Source organism: Prorops nasuta, unplaced genomic scaffold, assembly GCF_024137725.1.
Source record: "Prorops nasuta isolate Cenicafe-Biocafe unplaced genomic scaffold, Cenicafe_Pnas_1.2 PNAS00011, whole genome shotgun sequence".
In the NCBI taxonomy this organism is placed as follows: Eukaryota; Metazoa; Arthropoda; class Insecta; order Hymenoptera; family Bethylidae; genus Prorops; species Prorops nasuta.
The window spans coordinates 5,080,367-5,099,192 of NW_027116808.1; the positions used below are offsets into that span (position 1 = coordinate 5,080,367).

The 18,826-nt window shown below is 39.1% G+C and overlaps 1 protein-coding gene across 4 annotated transcripts in view; it reads right to left on the minus strand.

Moving 5' to 3' along the window:
- The window catches only part of CRMP (Collapsin Response Mediator Protein), a 331,728-nt gene that overhangs the window by 153,705 nt on the left and 159,197 nt on the right, over positions 1–18,826 (minus strand). For all 4 annotated transcript variants that reach the window (XM_066733509.1, XM_066733507.1, XM_066733508.1 and 1 more), the window contains exons 4-5: positions 2,353–2,532; positions 2,165–2,278 (exon numbers count right to left, since the gene is read on the minus strand). In XM_066733509.1, coding sequence (XP_066589606.1) covers positions 2,165–2,278; positions 2,353–2,532 — 294 coding nt within the window. The remainder of the gene's footprint in view (positions 1–2,164; positions 2,279–2,352; positions 2,533–18,826) is intronic.

Here is an 18,826-nt window from a genome sequence, read left to right on the forward strand (position 1 = left end):
ATTATCCACCATTTCTTTCAACCCTTCAACCCGCAGCGAGTACCAGAGACGTGTCTACATTTCCACTTTGGCTTGTTGTCCAGTTTTCTTCACGAAAAGTAAGTACTTAAACCTTTTCTGAATCGCTACCGGCCCAGGGTTTACTAGGCGAATGCATAGTGCCCAAAACGGTTAATTTAAGAAAATACCGCACATAATATACATTTAATCCGAGACGTTACACAGACTACGTCTGTCACCACAGCACGTGGCTGCTCATGTTACCTGTTAGACCACGTTTTTAGCCTTAAAATTTGACGTTTCCACACTATTACCAACCACTGAATTTTACAGTTATACCGTCGGAGACGGCTCAATCTTTCCATTTTTCCGCAAATTCAGCAAGTTTACGCTAACTGACTGCGTTTATCACCGTAGCACGTGGCAGCTCAAATTTCCGTTTATTCGAACATGTTTCTAACCTAGACGTCTTGCATGAAATTTTTTGCAATTCATCAAAAAATTTGACTGGCAACTACCGAAGTGAGGTATTGCATTTCGTCTGGGAATTTGTTGCCCGTCTACATTTTGTTACAAAAATTTCCGTTGTATAACGCTTAAAGCAAGGCATTAGGCAACTAATAAGTTATAAACACGCGAGAGCAGTAGTGGGGCAAACTGTATAAAAATGCAGTCTTATCGAAAATCTTATCAGCATTATTACGACGATTAACCTGCAACGAACTAAGTCTCTTGGCGGAAATAAACGTAAATTTACATAGCACGACCAACTAATCGAGAGGCACCGCCCGAGGAATGACGCACTTCTGGTAAAATCTGGTTACCAGCAAAATGCAATACTACCAGAATTGCACATGGACGCGTGCAGCCTATTTAGTTTCGACAGGTGACTAACCCCTACGTTACAAAAATAAAAAAAATTTCCGAAAATTCAATTATTTTATACAATTGTTAGTTTTAGATTAAAATAAAATTTTTGTTTTTGATCAAATGTATGCCATTGTACAAATTCATAGTGTTAGAATTGATTTTAAATTATACAGCAACACAACAGGTTATATATTCTAAATCTGTATACAATTTGTAAAATATGTGAAAATTTTAATGCCGTAAATATTATAAATTTAAATGGTGTTTTCATTTATATTAATATTAAAAATTCAGAAAAATATTTAATAGAAAGAATCAATAATATTGGAAAAGTATTATAATAAGTTATATAATCAAAAAAATTGTAAATAGAGTTATAAATTTGTATAATAATAAAGCGCATGTATAAAATCAACAAGAATTTTGTTAATGTTTTACAAGAAAACAATAAAATATATCAAATGTAATAAACTAGTATTAAAATAGATGTAGGATAATATTATAGGAATTTAGCAAAATAATATACTTGCATAGGAAATAGTATTTATAAACATAGTATGGGAATCACGCTGTAGCTATTTATACAAATAATTATAATATTGGAAATTATCTCGGAAAATGATACTAGAAGCGCACGTAGCCAGGCCAGCTATCCCAGCGTCTTTTGGTTCCCTAACAAATAGGGTAGGAAATTCCAATTACTATACCATTTTTTTATGCGGGTTGTAAAAAACTAACATCGATAATAATTACGTATTTAACCCATTATTATATTGATTTTCCAAAATGCAATTTCAATAAGAAAACTTGACGTGAAAGGTAAATGAGGCGCATACTTCAGATTTCTATGAACGAACTTGATTGACGGCTTGGTCGCACGAGAGTGGAAATCAAAAGAGTCGGAACTGGTGCTTCGAGGAAAATGCAAACTACATTGGGCACAGATTTGAAAGATATTAATATATTTAGACGATCATAGATTTGGAATCACGAAATATGCATTCCAATGTATTTAAAAGAAATCAATAACTAAAACCTACATTTTTTTGATCTAACAAATAATATATTTAATTTTTTAATGAAATGTTCAACTCAAGGCCTGAAATCGTAGATCGTTCTGGTAAGATATGCCCACCCCCCCAAACGTAATATCCTTTTCATAAAATTGTAAAAATATTTATGATTGGTAAATGGCATGAATAAATAATTTCTACCTTAATAATAAAAGGGTGGAAGCTATAATCAAATTATTTGTATAACTTGCACAATAAGAATATAATATTCAAATAATTACTTGATTCGCTATTACACAAGCCCTGTTGACAGCTTCAGCTTCAATTTCTTCGGGTCGCGACATTTCATGACCTTCTGGTCCTGTAACCCCAGCTTCCAATAATTTTTTCGCATTCTACAGTAAAAGACAGAAAGTTTGTTAAATAATTTATGTATAGTTAAAAAACTTGCTTTAAAAAGCACAATTACCTCAGCGATAAGATCGCCATTCTCCGCATGTACCATAGGTAGAGCTCCGATTTCCTTGCAAGCTTTAAATGCCTCGATCAGTTCTGAATCTCGTAGCATAAACAAATCTTTATAAGCCATGAACATTTTGAAACTATTGATTCCACATTCCAGCGTTAATATTTCCATTTCTTCTTTAATCTGAAACAAGTTTCAAAGTAATGTATTGAGTTTTACTTCACATTCCTAACGCCCATTTTTTAGGCACATTGTATTTGTAGAATAATAATTTTAATAGTTTTGTCTGGTTCTTAATTTTCGTAAACGAGTTGGAAATAAGGAATATAAATACAAAATAATGACACTTGATTGCGACGTTATAAAACCAAAGAATTCACAATAACTTTATTATCTGGGAATAAAAAAAACCTCGTTGACAGAGGAAAAAACCCTTATAAATTTGTTGTAATGTTATACCGCTCGTTGATGATAATTCGAATTAGAATAAAATAAGGGGGCTTACAATTTGCCACGCAGTAACAGATCCATATCACTTGAGTTCCCGTTAGTGATGCTAGATTGCGGACGCTTGCACCCCCCACCAAGCGTCCGACTGCTGACCAATACACGAAGGCGTTCAGAGCCTCCATGTGAAACCCTGCTACTTGATGCACAAACACCATTACTTGAGTGCAACTATGTTTCGGCCTCCGTCGCGTAACCTCGGTATACCTCGACTGCGAGACAGTGCGAGAGAGAGGGGATAATTTTCTCGGACCTCTCTCTCCCTCTCTGTTTCGCGTTCGCTTGCACATAGCTTGCCGAATGATATAGAAAGCATAAGAACGACAAACATTTTTCCATATTTTATTTTGATATTTATGCGTTTCACATTAGCATTATAGTAACATATGTATATGTATATTATTTAATAGATTTCTCTCTTCCCTTTCTAACTTTCTAATTAGTATTTTAGTTTTTCAATGAATGTATAAGAAATAATAAATTAAGTCACATAAATATATATAATCATTTTAACATTTATTAAAATCTTCCAATTCTTACAATTATTTACATAAAGTTTAAGTAGAGTAGCTAGGACGGTTCTGGGACCGCGTGGCGAGGGGGTCGGGGTCCCGCGGGGGTAGGGGAAGTAGGGGAATTGCCCCCACTCCTCGGCTGAGACCGATGGGCGAGAGGGTCGGGGTCCCGCGGGTGTAGGGGAGGTAGGGGAATTGCCCCCTCTCCTCGTGTGTCACCCACGTTAAACTCGTGGGGTCACATGTGACCTCCCCCCTCTTACGTTAAGCAGTGTACGCCTTAGAGAGAGAAAGAGAGAAAGAGAGAAAGAGAATTTGGGGGTTGTGAAATTAACAATCGCTGGAGTTTTTAATTAAAATTTATATTTTATTTAAAAAACATTGTAATTTTTAAAAAAAAGTTATAATTAAATATAAAAATTAAATATTAAAAAAGTTACAAATAAACTCTTCGCTTCTGATAGGGGGCCACCCTTCCTCATCATCAGGGTCTTCGTGTTGGAGGTTGGGTGACCCCCAAACACCTTCCTGCATCCAACGGATGCCAAAAAAGTCGAAGTCATTTTGGAAATTGAATTCCTTTACAATCTCCTTATCCCATTCAGCATTCCTCTCTTTCATTCCCTCCCGCAAATATTTGGTGTGCTCCTTTTCGATTATTTTTTCTCGTAAAAATGCATGCGGATAATTAAAAAAAATAAATATATAAATTATTTAATTTGTTATAAGCAAAAAAATATTATTTAATTTGTCGTAACTTACGGTCTCTAATTTTCTCGAGAAGCTTTTTATCAGGATTGATCCTTTTTAAATACCAAATGAAATCGTAGAAGTGTGCGTAGATTTCGTCGTACATTTTTAAATAATAATAATTATCTTTGAGACGTTTTCGGTTGAAATGCACAAACTAGAATGTGCGTACCCATCCACAGATCCACTATAGGAATTTCATGTAAGAGGGGAGACGTCGCATGGGTACCCCCAACTCTTACGTTAAGCAGTGGACGCCTTAGAGAGAGAGAAAGAGAGAAAGCTTTAAATGATAAGACGCGTTACTTAATACATTATCGCGCTCTGCAACAATGTATGCGTAATGGACTCGTACTGTAAAGAGAAAGAGAGAAAGAACATTCGTAGAGAACGATGCAGTGATCGCTCCCCCTTATTTATGTTACAGTATCTTTGACGATCGTCATATTCATTTGTATATCCATCGTCGAAGATATTTACCATCCGCTCTGTAATAAGAGCGGAGCCTACAGAAAAGTGTTTGGGACGTCGCGGAACCCCGACCCCCTCGCCACCCGGTCATAGAATCCTAGTAGTTGTATATCCATCGTCGAAGATATTTACCATCCGCTCTGTAATAAGAGCGGAGCCTACAGAAAAGTGTTTGGGACGTATGTAAAACACTTGAAAACATTCAGAACAGTTTTCAAGCTGTAGATCCCCCTGGAATATCTCAGTCGAAGCATCGTCCGATGTCGGTTGAATGGAAAACTTCAAGGGTTGTATGTTATGATTTGTATATTTTTTTCTTTTTTTATTTGCAATACTTATATTACGGGGTACAGTGGATTGAATTGAGCACGTGACAGCCTCTCGATCCTCCCCACCCAAACGTCCCAGCCCTTTACGCGAGAGATATAAGGGAGAGAGAGAACACATATTTTAAAATTAATTTATTATGAAAAGGAATTGAGGGAACGTATAATATTTTTTTTTACAATCTTCAATTTTTTTTTTCTTCTAAAATCAAAATGGTCCACTTTGCCTCGTCGAGCAGCTTGTGTTCCCGTGACGAAAGTCTCCGATTGCGTAGCCAATATTTCTCACCTTAGACATAATTGAAATCATGTTGTTACTTTTCGCATAGTAATAGCTATATTTTTTTTTGTAACAAAGCAAGTATACTTACAAAAATTCAGCACGCGATTTGTAGGGTTCCGCCGCCTCTTCATCTCCTTTCTCTTCTTGCTCCTTTTGCTCCTCTTCCTCCTCCTCCTCCTGCTCCATTTGTTCCTCCATTTCATTAGTTATATCCACAAGTTCGTCAACTAATGCGGCAAAATCTGGGTTATCCCCAATGTCTTGCAGCACTTCCACATAGTTCCACAAATCATTTTCTTGCTTTTTCGGTATGTCACACAACATTGTTCTTTACACTACCGTCGCTAGCGTTAAAATGATCTCAAGATTTTTCGTCACTAGTCGCTCAGATGCAAAACGATCTTCCAATGAAATATGAACTGACCGATTACGCATGTATTTTTTTAGTTAATCTGATACCTTTCTTTCCTATTTATCAATACATATTAGTCTTCTCTTTATCAAAACGTATTAGCTTCCTTTCCGAGAAGTGGAATGCAATAAAAGAGAATGTTAATAGAGACCTACTAGCATCCTCGTATATTTTTGTTTGTACCTCTAAAAGTAAATTCTAATTTGTAAGGTTGAAAAAAAGAAGGAAGTATAATTTTTTATTTTGAAGGTTTTATTTATACAATAAATAAATACTGGAAAAAAATGTTAACATCATTTTTGATAAGTAAATAGCAGCTGATGGTAGTGACAGTAACAGTAGGAGCGGTATCATCTACGAGTTTTAAAACTATTCTATAAAAAATTTAATAGTAAAAGAAATAGAAATGTGGTGGTTTCTCTTCTTCTTCTTCCCTCTTAGTCTGCTTTGACGCAATATCTTTTTCCTCCTCCTTCTCCACTACTTTTTTCTCCTCTTCCTTCTTCGTTTGCTTTGACTCAATATCTTTCTCCTCCTCCTCCATTTTTTTCTCCTCTTCTTCCTTCTTCATATCCTTTGACTCAATATCTTCCCAAGTCTCTTTCTCTTCGTCTTTCTTCACTTTATTTTAAAAATACAAACAGGTAATAATTATGAAAAGATAAAAAAAGATAAAATAAATACTTACATTCTTCCTCCTCTACTTTTTTCTCCTCTTCCTTCTTCGTCTCCTTTGACTCAATATCTTTTTCCTCAGCCTGTTTCTCTTCGTCTTTCTTCACTTTATTTAAAAAAACAAAGAGACAAACAATAATTATGAAAAAATGTAAAAAATAAATACTTATAGTTTTTATGCAAATAATGATGCAGTTTCCGTTCATACTCTTCGAAGTAACGGTGGAAAAAATCATTAATTCGATTGACGTATTCCTCTGTCAATTCTCTGGGAAGAGTGGGTGAAAGAGGAACAATATCCTCTTGAATCATGATTAATTTACACTTTTCGCAGCTAATTTTTTTTTTCCTGTGTGCAGCACCGACAACGGTATAAGATTGAATGAAGAATTGAGGACTTGTGTTCTCCTCTTTATTTCTCTAAATAGTTTTCAAAGAATCACATATTTGCTTTTATCCACTTGGCAAAAACTGACACCTCCTCGTAAGGACAGTGGATACGTTCATTGTCCAAGTTCTTCTCTCGAACGTGTAAATTGCACGGAGTATTTTCAAAATCATATAATTTAATTAAATCCTAAAACTAGGGCAACCATACACTTCTAAATTAATATTATCCACATTCATCCTATTCAATAGATTTTTTTCAATGTTCCCTCCCTTGTAGGCTACTACGGGATTCTCGCACGTTAGACAACCTCTAATAAAATCTTCCACATCCTCCTGCTCGTATTTCTCGAATCCCGTATCACTATATTTTATACCATGCACCATATTGAGCAAATACCACACAGTTTTTTTGTCTTTCTCACTAAGATTTTTCATACTGTCACGCAAACGAAACGATGCGTAAGAAATTTGGTTACTTTTTAAATCAATTATAGCTATATCTTTATATTTAAGTTCTTTTTTATAAACTAAGAAACCTTCTATATCCATTATGTGAGTTATTCTATGCATTGTTGCGCTCGTGCTATTCTCGATGAAGAAAAAAACTGAAATGAAACATTCGAAGAAATATCTCCGTAGCGAGAAAGATTTTATCGTTTCTTTAAAATATAAAGTTACATTTGATAAGAAGTCCTTTCTTTCTTAATCTCTAGAAGATATTTTTTTTCCTATTGTATTATACTGTGAAGAAACTATAGGTAACAATGGGGAAAAAAATTTCTTAGAAATTATCCCCTCCTTTTAAAAACATTAAATTTTAATACGTTATTTGTTCCCCTGTTGGAGGGGGGAAAAAAATTTTCTTAAATGCGACAAAAAAGATCGTTCATTCTTGCATCGAGCGATTGACGACGACGACGACGACGACGACGACGACGACGACGACGATAATGACACCGACATTCGTTGATTTTCAAGGTTTTGTATTGACCGACAAAAGTTTTATAGTTAAAGAATTTGCGGTGTTGCGTGATAATGAAGTGTATCACAATGTATTTTCACCACCATTTCAAGAAGCTTGGTTGAGCGATCTCGAGAGAGAACAGAATGTGTAAGTATTATTTTATTTTTTTACATGTAATGTTGTGTATATGATTTTTTCTTTTTAAAGTTGGCTTTATTTTAATCGACATGAATTCAATTGGACCGACGGTCATTCACCTTATTACAAGCATAAAGATGTAATAAGAAAGTATGTAACGTCATACGAGGGAGAGGATTGGATTTTCGTGAAAGGACGGGAGAAATATGATTGGTTGAGAAAAATTTGCAACTTAGAAAATATATACAATGGGAAGGAGTGTGAGTGGAGTAAATTTAGTCTTGAATGGAGTAAAAATTTCGAACCACCGTTACCCAAGTGTATGAATCATTATGGTATATGTTCACTGCAAAATGTCTACTTTATGGAATCTGTATATGATCAATATATAAAGGAATACAAGACTTCTGAATAAACAATGTATATCAATGTCAGTATGCATCTCGGACGAAACAATTGGATGTGTAGATACCCCTACTTCCATTCTCTATTCGATATATATATATATAAGCGTTACTCTTCGCGAGAGACGCCTTCGCAGTTATTAATTTATTGTTGTTGTTCACCGTATGACAGAGTCGTTTCTTTAAGAAAAAACATAAAATTTCTACCGAATTGCGAAGAAAATTTTTTACAATTAATAGTGCGAATGAATACGATGCGTGGGTACTGGAATGTCGCGAGCATATTCGACGATTAAGCAACGCTGATCGAGCTTTGCCCGTTGGAACGCGTCAAAAGAATTTCGCCGAAATAGCGTGTATAAAGTGTCTGTTACTACGAGCGCAGAGGGAATTGAATTATATTAAATCAGGTGCTGGTTGTAGCAATGACGTACAAGGACTTACTTGGGAGGAGCTTGATTCGGCGTTTCGAAGTCGAATATGCAGCGGCATGGTAGTTAATAGTAATTATATAGAGCCTAAGGATTTTTTAGTAGACGCGGAAGTATTAGTGCGTACGCGTATAGATAAGGTATTTGTTAGTGCAAATAGTGTTAAGATTAACTGTGTATTTAACGGACAATTCATCTCTAAGGACAATAGTGATGATAAAAACATTAGTACGACTAATGCTACATTGTATAAGACTGATAATTTTAGTGATTGGTATAGGAAAAACATTTTAGACGTTATTATGCAAAAATTAAGTGAATTTCAAGAGCGTGATAGTGGATGGGCTTTACACAAAATTCATTATTTAATAGTTAACATTAATCGTTTTAACCCATTGCACGCGGGTTGTAGAATTAATCTGCCATCCGCTATCACAAGTAGGAAAGCTCTGATAAATTTAGAAACCAGTGATAATGCATGTTTCGCGTGGTCCGTGACGGCGGCACTCTATCCGGCAAAACCTACGGCTAATCCAAAGCGCACGTCCTCTTATCCACATTTTCGGACGGTTTTAGACGTCGGTAGCCTAACCTTTCCGACTACGCTAAAACAGATCCCGAAATTTGAGACGGATAATGACGTGTCGGTTAACATCTTTACCTTGGAGAATGAAGGGCCAAATATCGACGCAAAAATCGTACCTCTTCAGGTGACGAAGAAGAAGAGATCGAGGCATGCTAATCTTCTTCTCGTCAACGATGAACAGGGAGCAGGACATTTCATGTGCATAAGGAATCTCTCGAGATTGGTACGAAGTCAATTCACCAAGAGAAAAAATGCGCATTATATATGCGATCGGTATGTATTAATAATAATGATAGAAATATAACTGCATATGTTTTATTTTTTTTTTTAGGTGTCTCCACTACTTTTGCACAGTGGAGAGGCTGGAGTCGCATGAGCAGGATTGCTCGCGGCTCAACGATAATCTCCGATTGATGTTACCCAGAGAGTCCGAGGATCGCTGGGTTTCCTTCAAGAACATCAAAAATGGGAAGCGAGTGCCATTCGTCGTATACGCGGATCTCGAGTGCATTTTATCGAAAGTTGAACAATCGAACAATAGTGATATTTATCAGAAGCATGAACCTATAAGTGTAGCCTATTATTTAAAAAGTGCTCGCGATGCGTTACTCTCGAGATACGATGCTCATCGGGGTGCCGATTGCATCGAATGGTTCGTACGCGAGCTCGAAGTGATTGCGCGCATCGCGAGCGAGAAACTGGGTACTATCGTACCCATGCGTGATCTTAGTCTTACAGAACGATCGCGTCACTATAATGACCCCAATTGTCATATATGCAAAAAGCCGTTTCTTCCGAATCAACTACGAATTCGCGATCACGATCATCTGACCGGCAGATACAGAGGACCGGCTCAAAATAATTGTAATTTAAATTTCAAAGACTCGCATGTAATTCCAGTGATTTTCCACAATTTTTCCGGCTATGATTCACATTTCATTTTCGAGACGATCGCTAATTTGTACGAGGGATCGGTATATCTGCTGCCTGTACATAAGGAAAAATACATTTCATTCACCAAATATCTGCGAAATTATAATATACGGCTGAGATTTATCGATTCGTTCAAATTTATGGCCTCCAGTCTGGACAAATTGAGTTCGTACTTGGCGGAATCTCAGCTGACAAATTTGAGGTCACAATTTTCGGACTTAAGCGTCGAGCAGTTTAACTTGCTTATGAGAAAAGGTATTTTTCCTTACGACTATATAGATAGCGCGGCTAGATTGGAAGAGACGGCTTTACCACCGCGCCAGTCGTTTCGCAACAGACTGACCGACAGCGATATCAGCGAGGAAGCATACAATCATGCCGTAAAGGTATGGACCAAATTCCAGATGCGCACACTTGGGGAGTACAGTGACCTGTACCTGAAGACCGATGTACTATTGTTGGCCGACGTTTTCGAAAGTTTTCGCGATAGTTGCATGCTAAATTATAACTTGGATCCAGCCCATTATTATACGCTACCGGGCTTCACCTGGGACGCGATGTTGAAGCATACGGGAATCAGGCTGGAGCTTTTCACGGACGTGGATATGTTGCTGTTCGTGGAGCGCGGTATACGCGGTGGTTTGAGTCAGTGCTCCCATCGTTACGAGAGGGCCAACAATCGGTACATGCGGGACTACGATCCGGCGGAACCGTCGAAATATCTCATGTATTACGACGTAAACAATCTGTATGGGTGGGCAATGTGTCAGCCGCTGCCCACCCATGGATTCCAATGGATGGAGGACGCTGCCAATCTCGATGTCTCCGCTATACCCACGGATCATCCCGAGGGTTATATTTTGGAGGTCGATTTGGAGTATCCGCGCGAGCTTCACGACAAACACGCGGACCTACCGTTCTGCATGGTGCGCGAGAAGCCGCCGGGCGCGAGCCAGGAGAAGCTGCTGGCCACTTTAAACGATAAGACTCGTTACGTAATACATTATCGCGCTCTGCAACAATGTATGCGTAATGGACTGGTACTGAAGCGTATACATCGCGGTTTAAAGTTTCAGCAGTCCACCTGGCTACGCGATTACATCGAGCTGAACACGCGTTTGCGCACCGCGTCCACTAACGAATTTGAGAGGAATCTCTTCAAGTTGATGAACAACGCGGTTTTCGGTAAAACAATGGAGAACGTGAGGCTCGCAACCAAGTGGGAGGGAAGATACGGGGCGGAAAGCCTGATTTCCAAACCGAATTTTCACAGTCTCGCGATTTTCAACGAGAATTTGGTCGCGATTCAATTGTCGAAATTGTCCGCGAAATTTGATAAACCCATTTACGTGGGAATGAGTATTTTAGATATTTCAAAAATTTGCTTGTATGAATTTCACTATGATTATATGCTTCCTACATTCGGCGGTAAATGTAGAGCGATGTATACCGACACGGACACTCTGATATACAGCGTGGAATGCGACGACGTTTACTCGTACATGAAACGCGATCTCGAGCGATTCGACACCAGCGATTATCCCGACGACAATCGGTATGACTTGCCGCGCGTCAACAAAAAGATACCTGGTTTGATGAAGGACGAGAACAATGGTCGTATCATGACCGAGTTCGTAGGACTGAGGGCAAAAATGTATACTTTCAAGGTGCAGGACTGTGCGAGAATTACCAAAAAAGCCAAAGGTGTCAAAGGTTACGTTATCGATAGAAATATAACATTTGACGACTACAAGGATTGTTTGGACAATTTCACCGTACAGTCTCGCAGTCAAAATTTAATTAGATCGAAGCTGCACCGAGTTTTCTCGATCAGTCAGAGAAAGGTCGCCCTCAGTCCGTACGACGACAAGCGTTTCGTTACACCAGGCACCGCGGCGACTCTACCCTGGGGACATTCTAGTCTAAAATTATAATTTATTTATTGTTTTTATTTAGTCGCTTTATTATTTTTTTATATTTCAACGATACATCTTAATAAAAGTTCTTATAAAACATTGCTCTTATTTATCCAGGAATTGTGCGTACTGTCGAATCCCAGCCACTTAACGAACACTTTATCGCCCTTTCTGCGCAATACTCTCTCCACCAGATACACATCGGGATTGATGGTTTTCGAAAGCTCGTATTCGTAAAATCCACCCAACAGTTCCGTGCCCCTGGAATCCTTGAGGAGATACGTAGCGGGATTGGTTCTCTGCACTTTCGCCACCTCGAATATTTCGGTCGTCCAATTTGGCGTGTAGCCTTTGGGGAACATCTGCTTGTATTTACTGATTCGTACGAAATCGCCGACTTTGAACTTGGCACGACCTGCGACCTTGATGTGACTGTATACTGTCTTGAGTAGCTTATCTGCATGCTCGGGTTTCACATCCACGGGACGCATTCCCGTGGTACGATGCTTTCGCGCATTGTACGCATCCACCAACTCTTGCAGCATAGCGCGCCACTTGTAATTGCCGTTCAGCATAAATCGTTTCCACATTTCCGTCTTCAACGTACGATTCCAGCGCTCGACTATCGACGCTTTCATCACGCTGTAGGTCGAGTAGTGATTTATCCCGCGTTTCCTCATCAACGCCTGAAAGTCACAGTTGTAAAACTCCTTACCGTTGTCGGTCTGTAAATTTTTCGGACATCTGCCGGTCTTTAGGATTCTCGTCATTGCCGTCGTCACTTCTCTGCCGCTCTTGGTCTTTAATGCCACCGACCAAGCGTATTTCGAGAGGGTATCGATTACAGTGAGAATGTACTGGTGACCCGCATCGACGTAATTGCGCATATCAACAAGATCGGCCTGCCAGAGATCGTCGAAGCCACGCACGATGACTCTTCTGCGTGGAAAATTTATCCTCGCCGGTGCATGGAGCTCCTCCACCAACTGTATCTTTTCTTTGCTCATTTTTTTTTTTTTTCAAATATGGACAGATTTCTATAATTTATAAGTATTGCTAAGTGTTTCACGTATCAGATCTTCCTTACTCACTTTATCATCCAATTTTTCACAAATTGTTTGCAAAATTTGGTTCATCTTTTTCTCAAATTGTTCATTATGTTTATTCAATGTTATTGTCAAATATTGTTTAAATTCGAGCAGTAAATGTTCTAAATTTGGTTCGTGAAAGTGTTTCCTACTCTCACCATCCAGTCCAATTCCAAATTTATTTATCGACATTTCAAATGCACTACTGTCACTTTTTTTTTTTCAAAATTCAGTCTCTTGTTGTTGCTCGTTATTCCTCTTTTTGATGGCTCATAATGTCGAGAGTATACATTCTACGATGTATGTTAAACAAATGTAAATTTCACAACAGCAGGAATCAGACATTTAATTTTTTTTTTTTTTTTTACTTCGTACTACCGAAAGACGTTGATATTACACTGAGGTAAGAATGTAACGTGCAACTTTCTTTATACGATAAGATCCTCGTCGCGCAACTCCTCGATTATCGACTGTATCTCGTTGTGATGACTCGTATTACCGGCAGCCACCGATGCGATCAAAAGTCTCAAACGTTCGATCAATTCATTCGGATCGTTCCAATGTACGTAGTTGATTGGTCCCTCGGTGACACGCATAAGACCTTTACCCCTCTTTTTTTTTGATGATGTTGACGCTTTACTGACGCCTGATGTTGACGCGTCAGACGTTGACGATTTTCTTGCTGGCGCGTCAGACGTTGACGATTTTCTTGCGCCTGATGTTGATGGTAACCGATCAGGCGGTAACATAGGTTTTCCCAATAGCAATGGTTGCATAATTTCTTTATATTTTGCACCTTTATTACCCTTGGTTTGTTTTAGACTATCGTTTAACAGTTTATGCGCTTTAGTTTGATTGAGAATACTCTTGTATTGTTCCAAATCGCCGGGTTTTATAATGGCTCGATTGGGTTCTCTCATGAAAATTAGTTCATAAGTACCTATTGTACCGGTGTATAACGTCTTATCGAGTATGATATCTCCTTCATGACTTATTTCAAATTTACATCTACCAAGCGTCAGTTGATCATTTTTATAAAGAGGTCCAAAAGCACGATCAATCAAGTTATCCCTATCGGTCAGAAGTAATTTAATATACTTGCCAGGGATCGGATGAAATCGAATATGTTGAAAGACATGTTCAAACAAGCCTGGTTCATTTTTTTCATCAATATTTAATTTTTCTAGCAAACTTTTTTTCGAATCGGGCGACGTTTGATCGGTTATAGAAGACTCGTCGTCGTCGTCGTCGGTCATGAAATCCAATGGATTCGTAATAGTTTCACTACCACTACTACTAAGATTCTTTGCTCGTTTATACGGTGTCGATGTGAAGTAGGCTCCCCTCTTCAATTTATCGTTGACAAACGAATTATTATTATTATTTGTGTTATCCTCCGTTTGAGAAACGAGTTTCTTCAATGGATCGACTATCGGCTTGAATGTCTCGTTCAAACTGCTCTCCATTATCGCCTTCTCCGATTTCAAGGCACGATGCTTGTCGCGAATGACCACGCTCGTCTTGGCGATCCTCTTCAGAAGCGATTTTTCATCCATCGCGATGCTGTATACAACAGCTTTCCTCGAATTGAACGGTTTTTAACCGACCTGTTGCGATGCTGTATACAACAGCTTTCCCCGAACCGACACGGGTTTTAACCGACCTGACACGGTGATCTGAACGGCCTGCACTCCACTATCAAACTGACACTCAATGCCGTGATCGTGAAACCTTACCGGCCTGACACTCGCAAGGCCATTCACTCGATCGTGGCGTACTCGTTGAAACCTTTGCGATATTGACCGTTCTTCAGAGAGCTATCCTTGTCTATTACTAAGAAACCGTAATCGCGACTCCAACAGGTCGAACACAATGTGAGAAATTTCTCATACGACATATCACTGTTGACGTGATCGTTGAAAATATGCTTCAGATTAGTTCCATCCTGCTTAAATATTATTAGCAAGTTTGCGTTATCTCGTATCAGATGCTTTGGTATTTTCGCATAAGTCTGACAGAGGTAGAAGCAATCGATGTTGGAATGTCTACCCATGCAAAAGTAGTCCCTTATATTGTCCTGCTTGTCGTTGGCCACATCGTCGAATATGAAAATGGAGTTCGGCTTTGCATCCGCGACGTTCACAACCTCGCAATTGTTTGAAAATGGAAAGTAACCAATTTCCTCCGTGTCCTGCAGAAGCTGCTCCAGATATCGATACTTCGGTTGCTGCAGCGACTTCGAGTAGACGTACAGGTTCTCGAATCTCACACCGTGCGGACTCTCTATGAGGCTCAGCAACACGTTTGTCTTACCGCAATTCGACGGTCCGCAAACTATGCAGCGTATCGTAGATGGTAATAGCGATCCGTGACGTTTTCTTATTTGCGTGGTAGCATCGTGACCATCCAAATTTGTCACGCGAATAGTCGGCACGTGCTTCACGAAATGCATCCTCGCTATTAACCTTCGGGAACAGCTGTATCGTTCATTTATATTTCGCGATTTACGGAACTATTCGGTCAGTTGCCATTACGATGGCGTTCATGCTAGTCGTCGTCGATTCCCTGCAGAACTTGACGAATCATCAGCTCGAACACATACCGAAGATCGTATTGCTGGAGTACTTTCCAGACAGTATCGCGAGTGTGTGGGAAAAATTACCTCGGCACATTCGCGCGGACTCTGATGTGCAGCAATATCAATATTGCTTGCAACACTACAATCTACCTAATATCACTCACCACGACGGACCACCGAGACGGATGAAAGACTGTTACGTTTGTCAGTAAGAGAAGCAGTTGCTCTAAATGTCTGGATCGTTCTTCAATAAAGTCTTGAAAAAATTGCCATTTGAGCTGCACGTGCCCGGTTACAATTATTGCGGGCCCGGCACTAAACTTCGCGAAAGATTGGAGCACGGCGATCGTGGTATAAATCCGCTGGATGAGGCCTGCCTCGATCACGACTTAGCATATTGGCACAACGAGGATCTACCGGAGCGTCATCAGGCCGATAAAGTGCTAGCGAGGAGAGCACGTGAACGTATTACCGCAAGAGACGCGACCTTGGGTGAACGCGCGGTCGCCGCAGCCGTATGGGCATCGATGAATGCTAAGCGTAAACTTGGCTTGGGATTACATAATATTGTCGCGATGAAGAAAGCAGTAGCGGCTAAAAAAAAGAACAACAGCAAGAAAAAAATTGGTACTACTACGAGGAAGAGAAGAATTCGAGTGCCGAGGAAACGGGGCGGTATAATACCTATACTCCCACTGCTAGGTGCAGTCGGAGCACTGGCAGGTGGAGCATCGGGTATAGCGACGGCTGTAAACCGTGCAAAAGTTGAGAGAGAACGATTGCGGGAAATGCAACGTCACAATCGCGCGATGGAAGCGTCGCGCGAGAGAGGCCGAGGTCTTTATCTGAAACCGTACAAGCGAGTCGTCGGAGAGGGAAACCGTGGAGGTGGAAAAAAAAACAACAAACAAAAACGGTCGGATAAGAGGAAGAAAATGAATGAGGGGAAATTTCGTCGTCGTCGCGATGCTCTCCCGAATTCAGGTGCTACTAGTAACATACAATTGCCACGCATCTGCCGACGCATTGTATAAATAAAACCTTCAAAATAAAAAATTATACTTCCTTCTTTTTTTCAACCTTACAAATTAGAATTTACTTTTAGAGGTACAAATAAAAATATACGAGGATGCTAGTAGGTCTCTATTGACATTCTCTTTGATTGCATTCCACTTCTCGGAAAGGAAGCTAATACGTTTTGATAAAGAGAAGACTAATATGTATTGATAAATAGGAAAGAAAGGTATCAGATTAACTAAAAAAATACATGCGTAATCGGTCAGTTCATATTTGGTCCCATGAGTAACAGGATATCGAATCACTAGCAGCCACGTGCATACTATTTTTTTTTATATAACTTGCCCTTGGAAGCGGTCAACCGTTTAACAATAATTGTTGTGGGTTCTTTAACCCTAAAACGGTGATCGTTTTCCTCTCGCAGTTTTTCATTTTTTTTTATTATTATTACTTTTTCTCTCGTGCCTAGATTAGGACACCTTTTGCTCATGCGACGGCTAATGCAGTATTAATCATTAAATCTTGTTAATATTTATTTTATAATTGCGTTTTAGTCATAAGTAAACGATTGTATGCAAAAAGGTGCAAGCTCAGCACCCTTTGTCTCGTTCTCTAGCGTACCCAAGCTTAGGCAGTAGCGCCTTCTGATTGGCTGAAGGCGACGCGACGTTCTTCCCCCCCCCCCCCCCCCCCCCAGCTAATTATTTAGGAGCGGAGCGGATGGACGCCGCATTCATTCGTTTATTTCTTTTTTTTCAAGTTAGTTCATTCGTTCATTTCTTTTTTCAAGTTAGTTTCATTCGTTCATTTCTTTTTTTTCAAGTTAGTTCATTCGTTCATTTCTTTTTTCAAGTTAGACTCATTCATTTTTCTCAATTACTTTCATTCATCTCGCACGTCTAGATTAAGTCAATTCATTAAATTTTAGAATTTGCATAAAGTTGAACCTAGAAAGTGAGACAAAGTTCGCGTTTATAATATTGTCAAAATACAAAAGCATTAGTTGTTTTCTTTATAAATGAGTAAATTTTTTACTAAATTAAAAATCGTTTCACTCTATAATCGATTCAGTGCACATATTTCTTTTCACCGAACACTCATAATCATCCCTGGTTCCCTACGGCGACGACGACCGTAGTCCAAGCAGCAGTTAACAGGAGAGCCTCCCTTCTACCTTCTTCTTTCATTATTTTTATTGTTGTTCATCACCAAGTAATATTTGAATTATATTTATTTCTAACCCTGAATTTCATCTTTTCTTCTCATTTTGTACGCCAGAGTTTTCTTTTCCTTACCTACGACACCTTATTTAAAAGAAATTAATAACGCTACCTAAGGACTCAGCGACAATATAAAATTGTAGTTGAGCTTCGTATTAAATTTAGCAATCATACAACTCTGGACGTTACAGAAGAAACAAATATACCTAAAAATGTGGAAGATTTTTTTGAAAAACTAAATTAGCTATTGAAAGACAAGTTTTACACTGTTTTACCGACGGAGAAGTTTCACACTGCGTTAGACAAGGACAGGCCTATTAGCTCTGCTCGCTTTAGAAAGGGTACCCACTCTCTCCCCACCATTCCCCGCTAAACAAACCAACTCTCCTACACACAGCAAGGTGGCTGGCTAACGCTGCCTGTCGGTGTGAATCCGTAGCGGAATGGAAGAACAAATAATTATTTGTAGATTTCAGGGTTAGGTTTTCGCATATCCGGCGTTGTACCGCTCTTCCATATCATTTCGGGAGGCTATAGTAAAATTTTCAAAATATTTTATCATCTACAAGTCTCAAAAAACTTGAATTAGTTGACTAAAGCGTGACTCGTAGCAGCCGACGTTGATCACTAAGTTGTGTAGCGCATCAGCGTCGGCTGATACGAGTCACGCTTTCGTCAACTAATTCAAGTTTTTTGAGACTTGTAGATAACAAAATACTTTGAAAATTTTACTGTAGCCTCCTGAAATGATATGGAAGAGCGGTACAACGCCGGATATGCGAAAACCTAACCCTGAAATCTACAAATAATTATTTGTTCTTCCATTCCGCTACGTATTCACACCGACAGGCAGCGTTAGCCAGCCACCTAGCT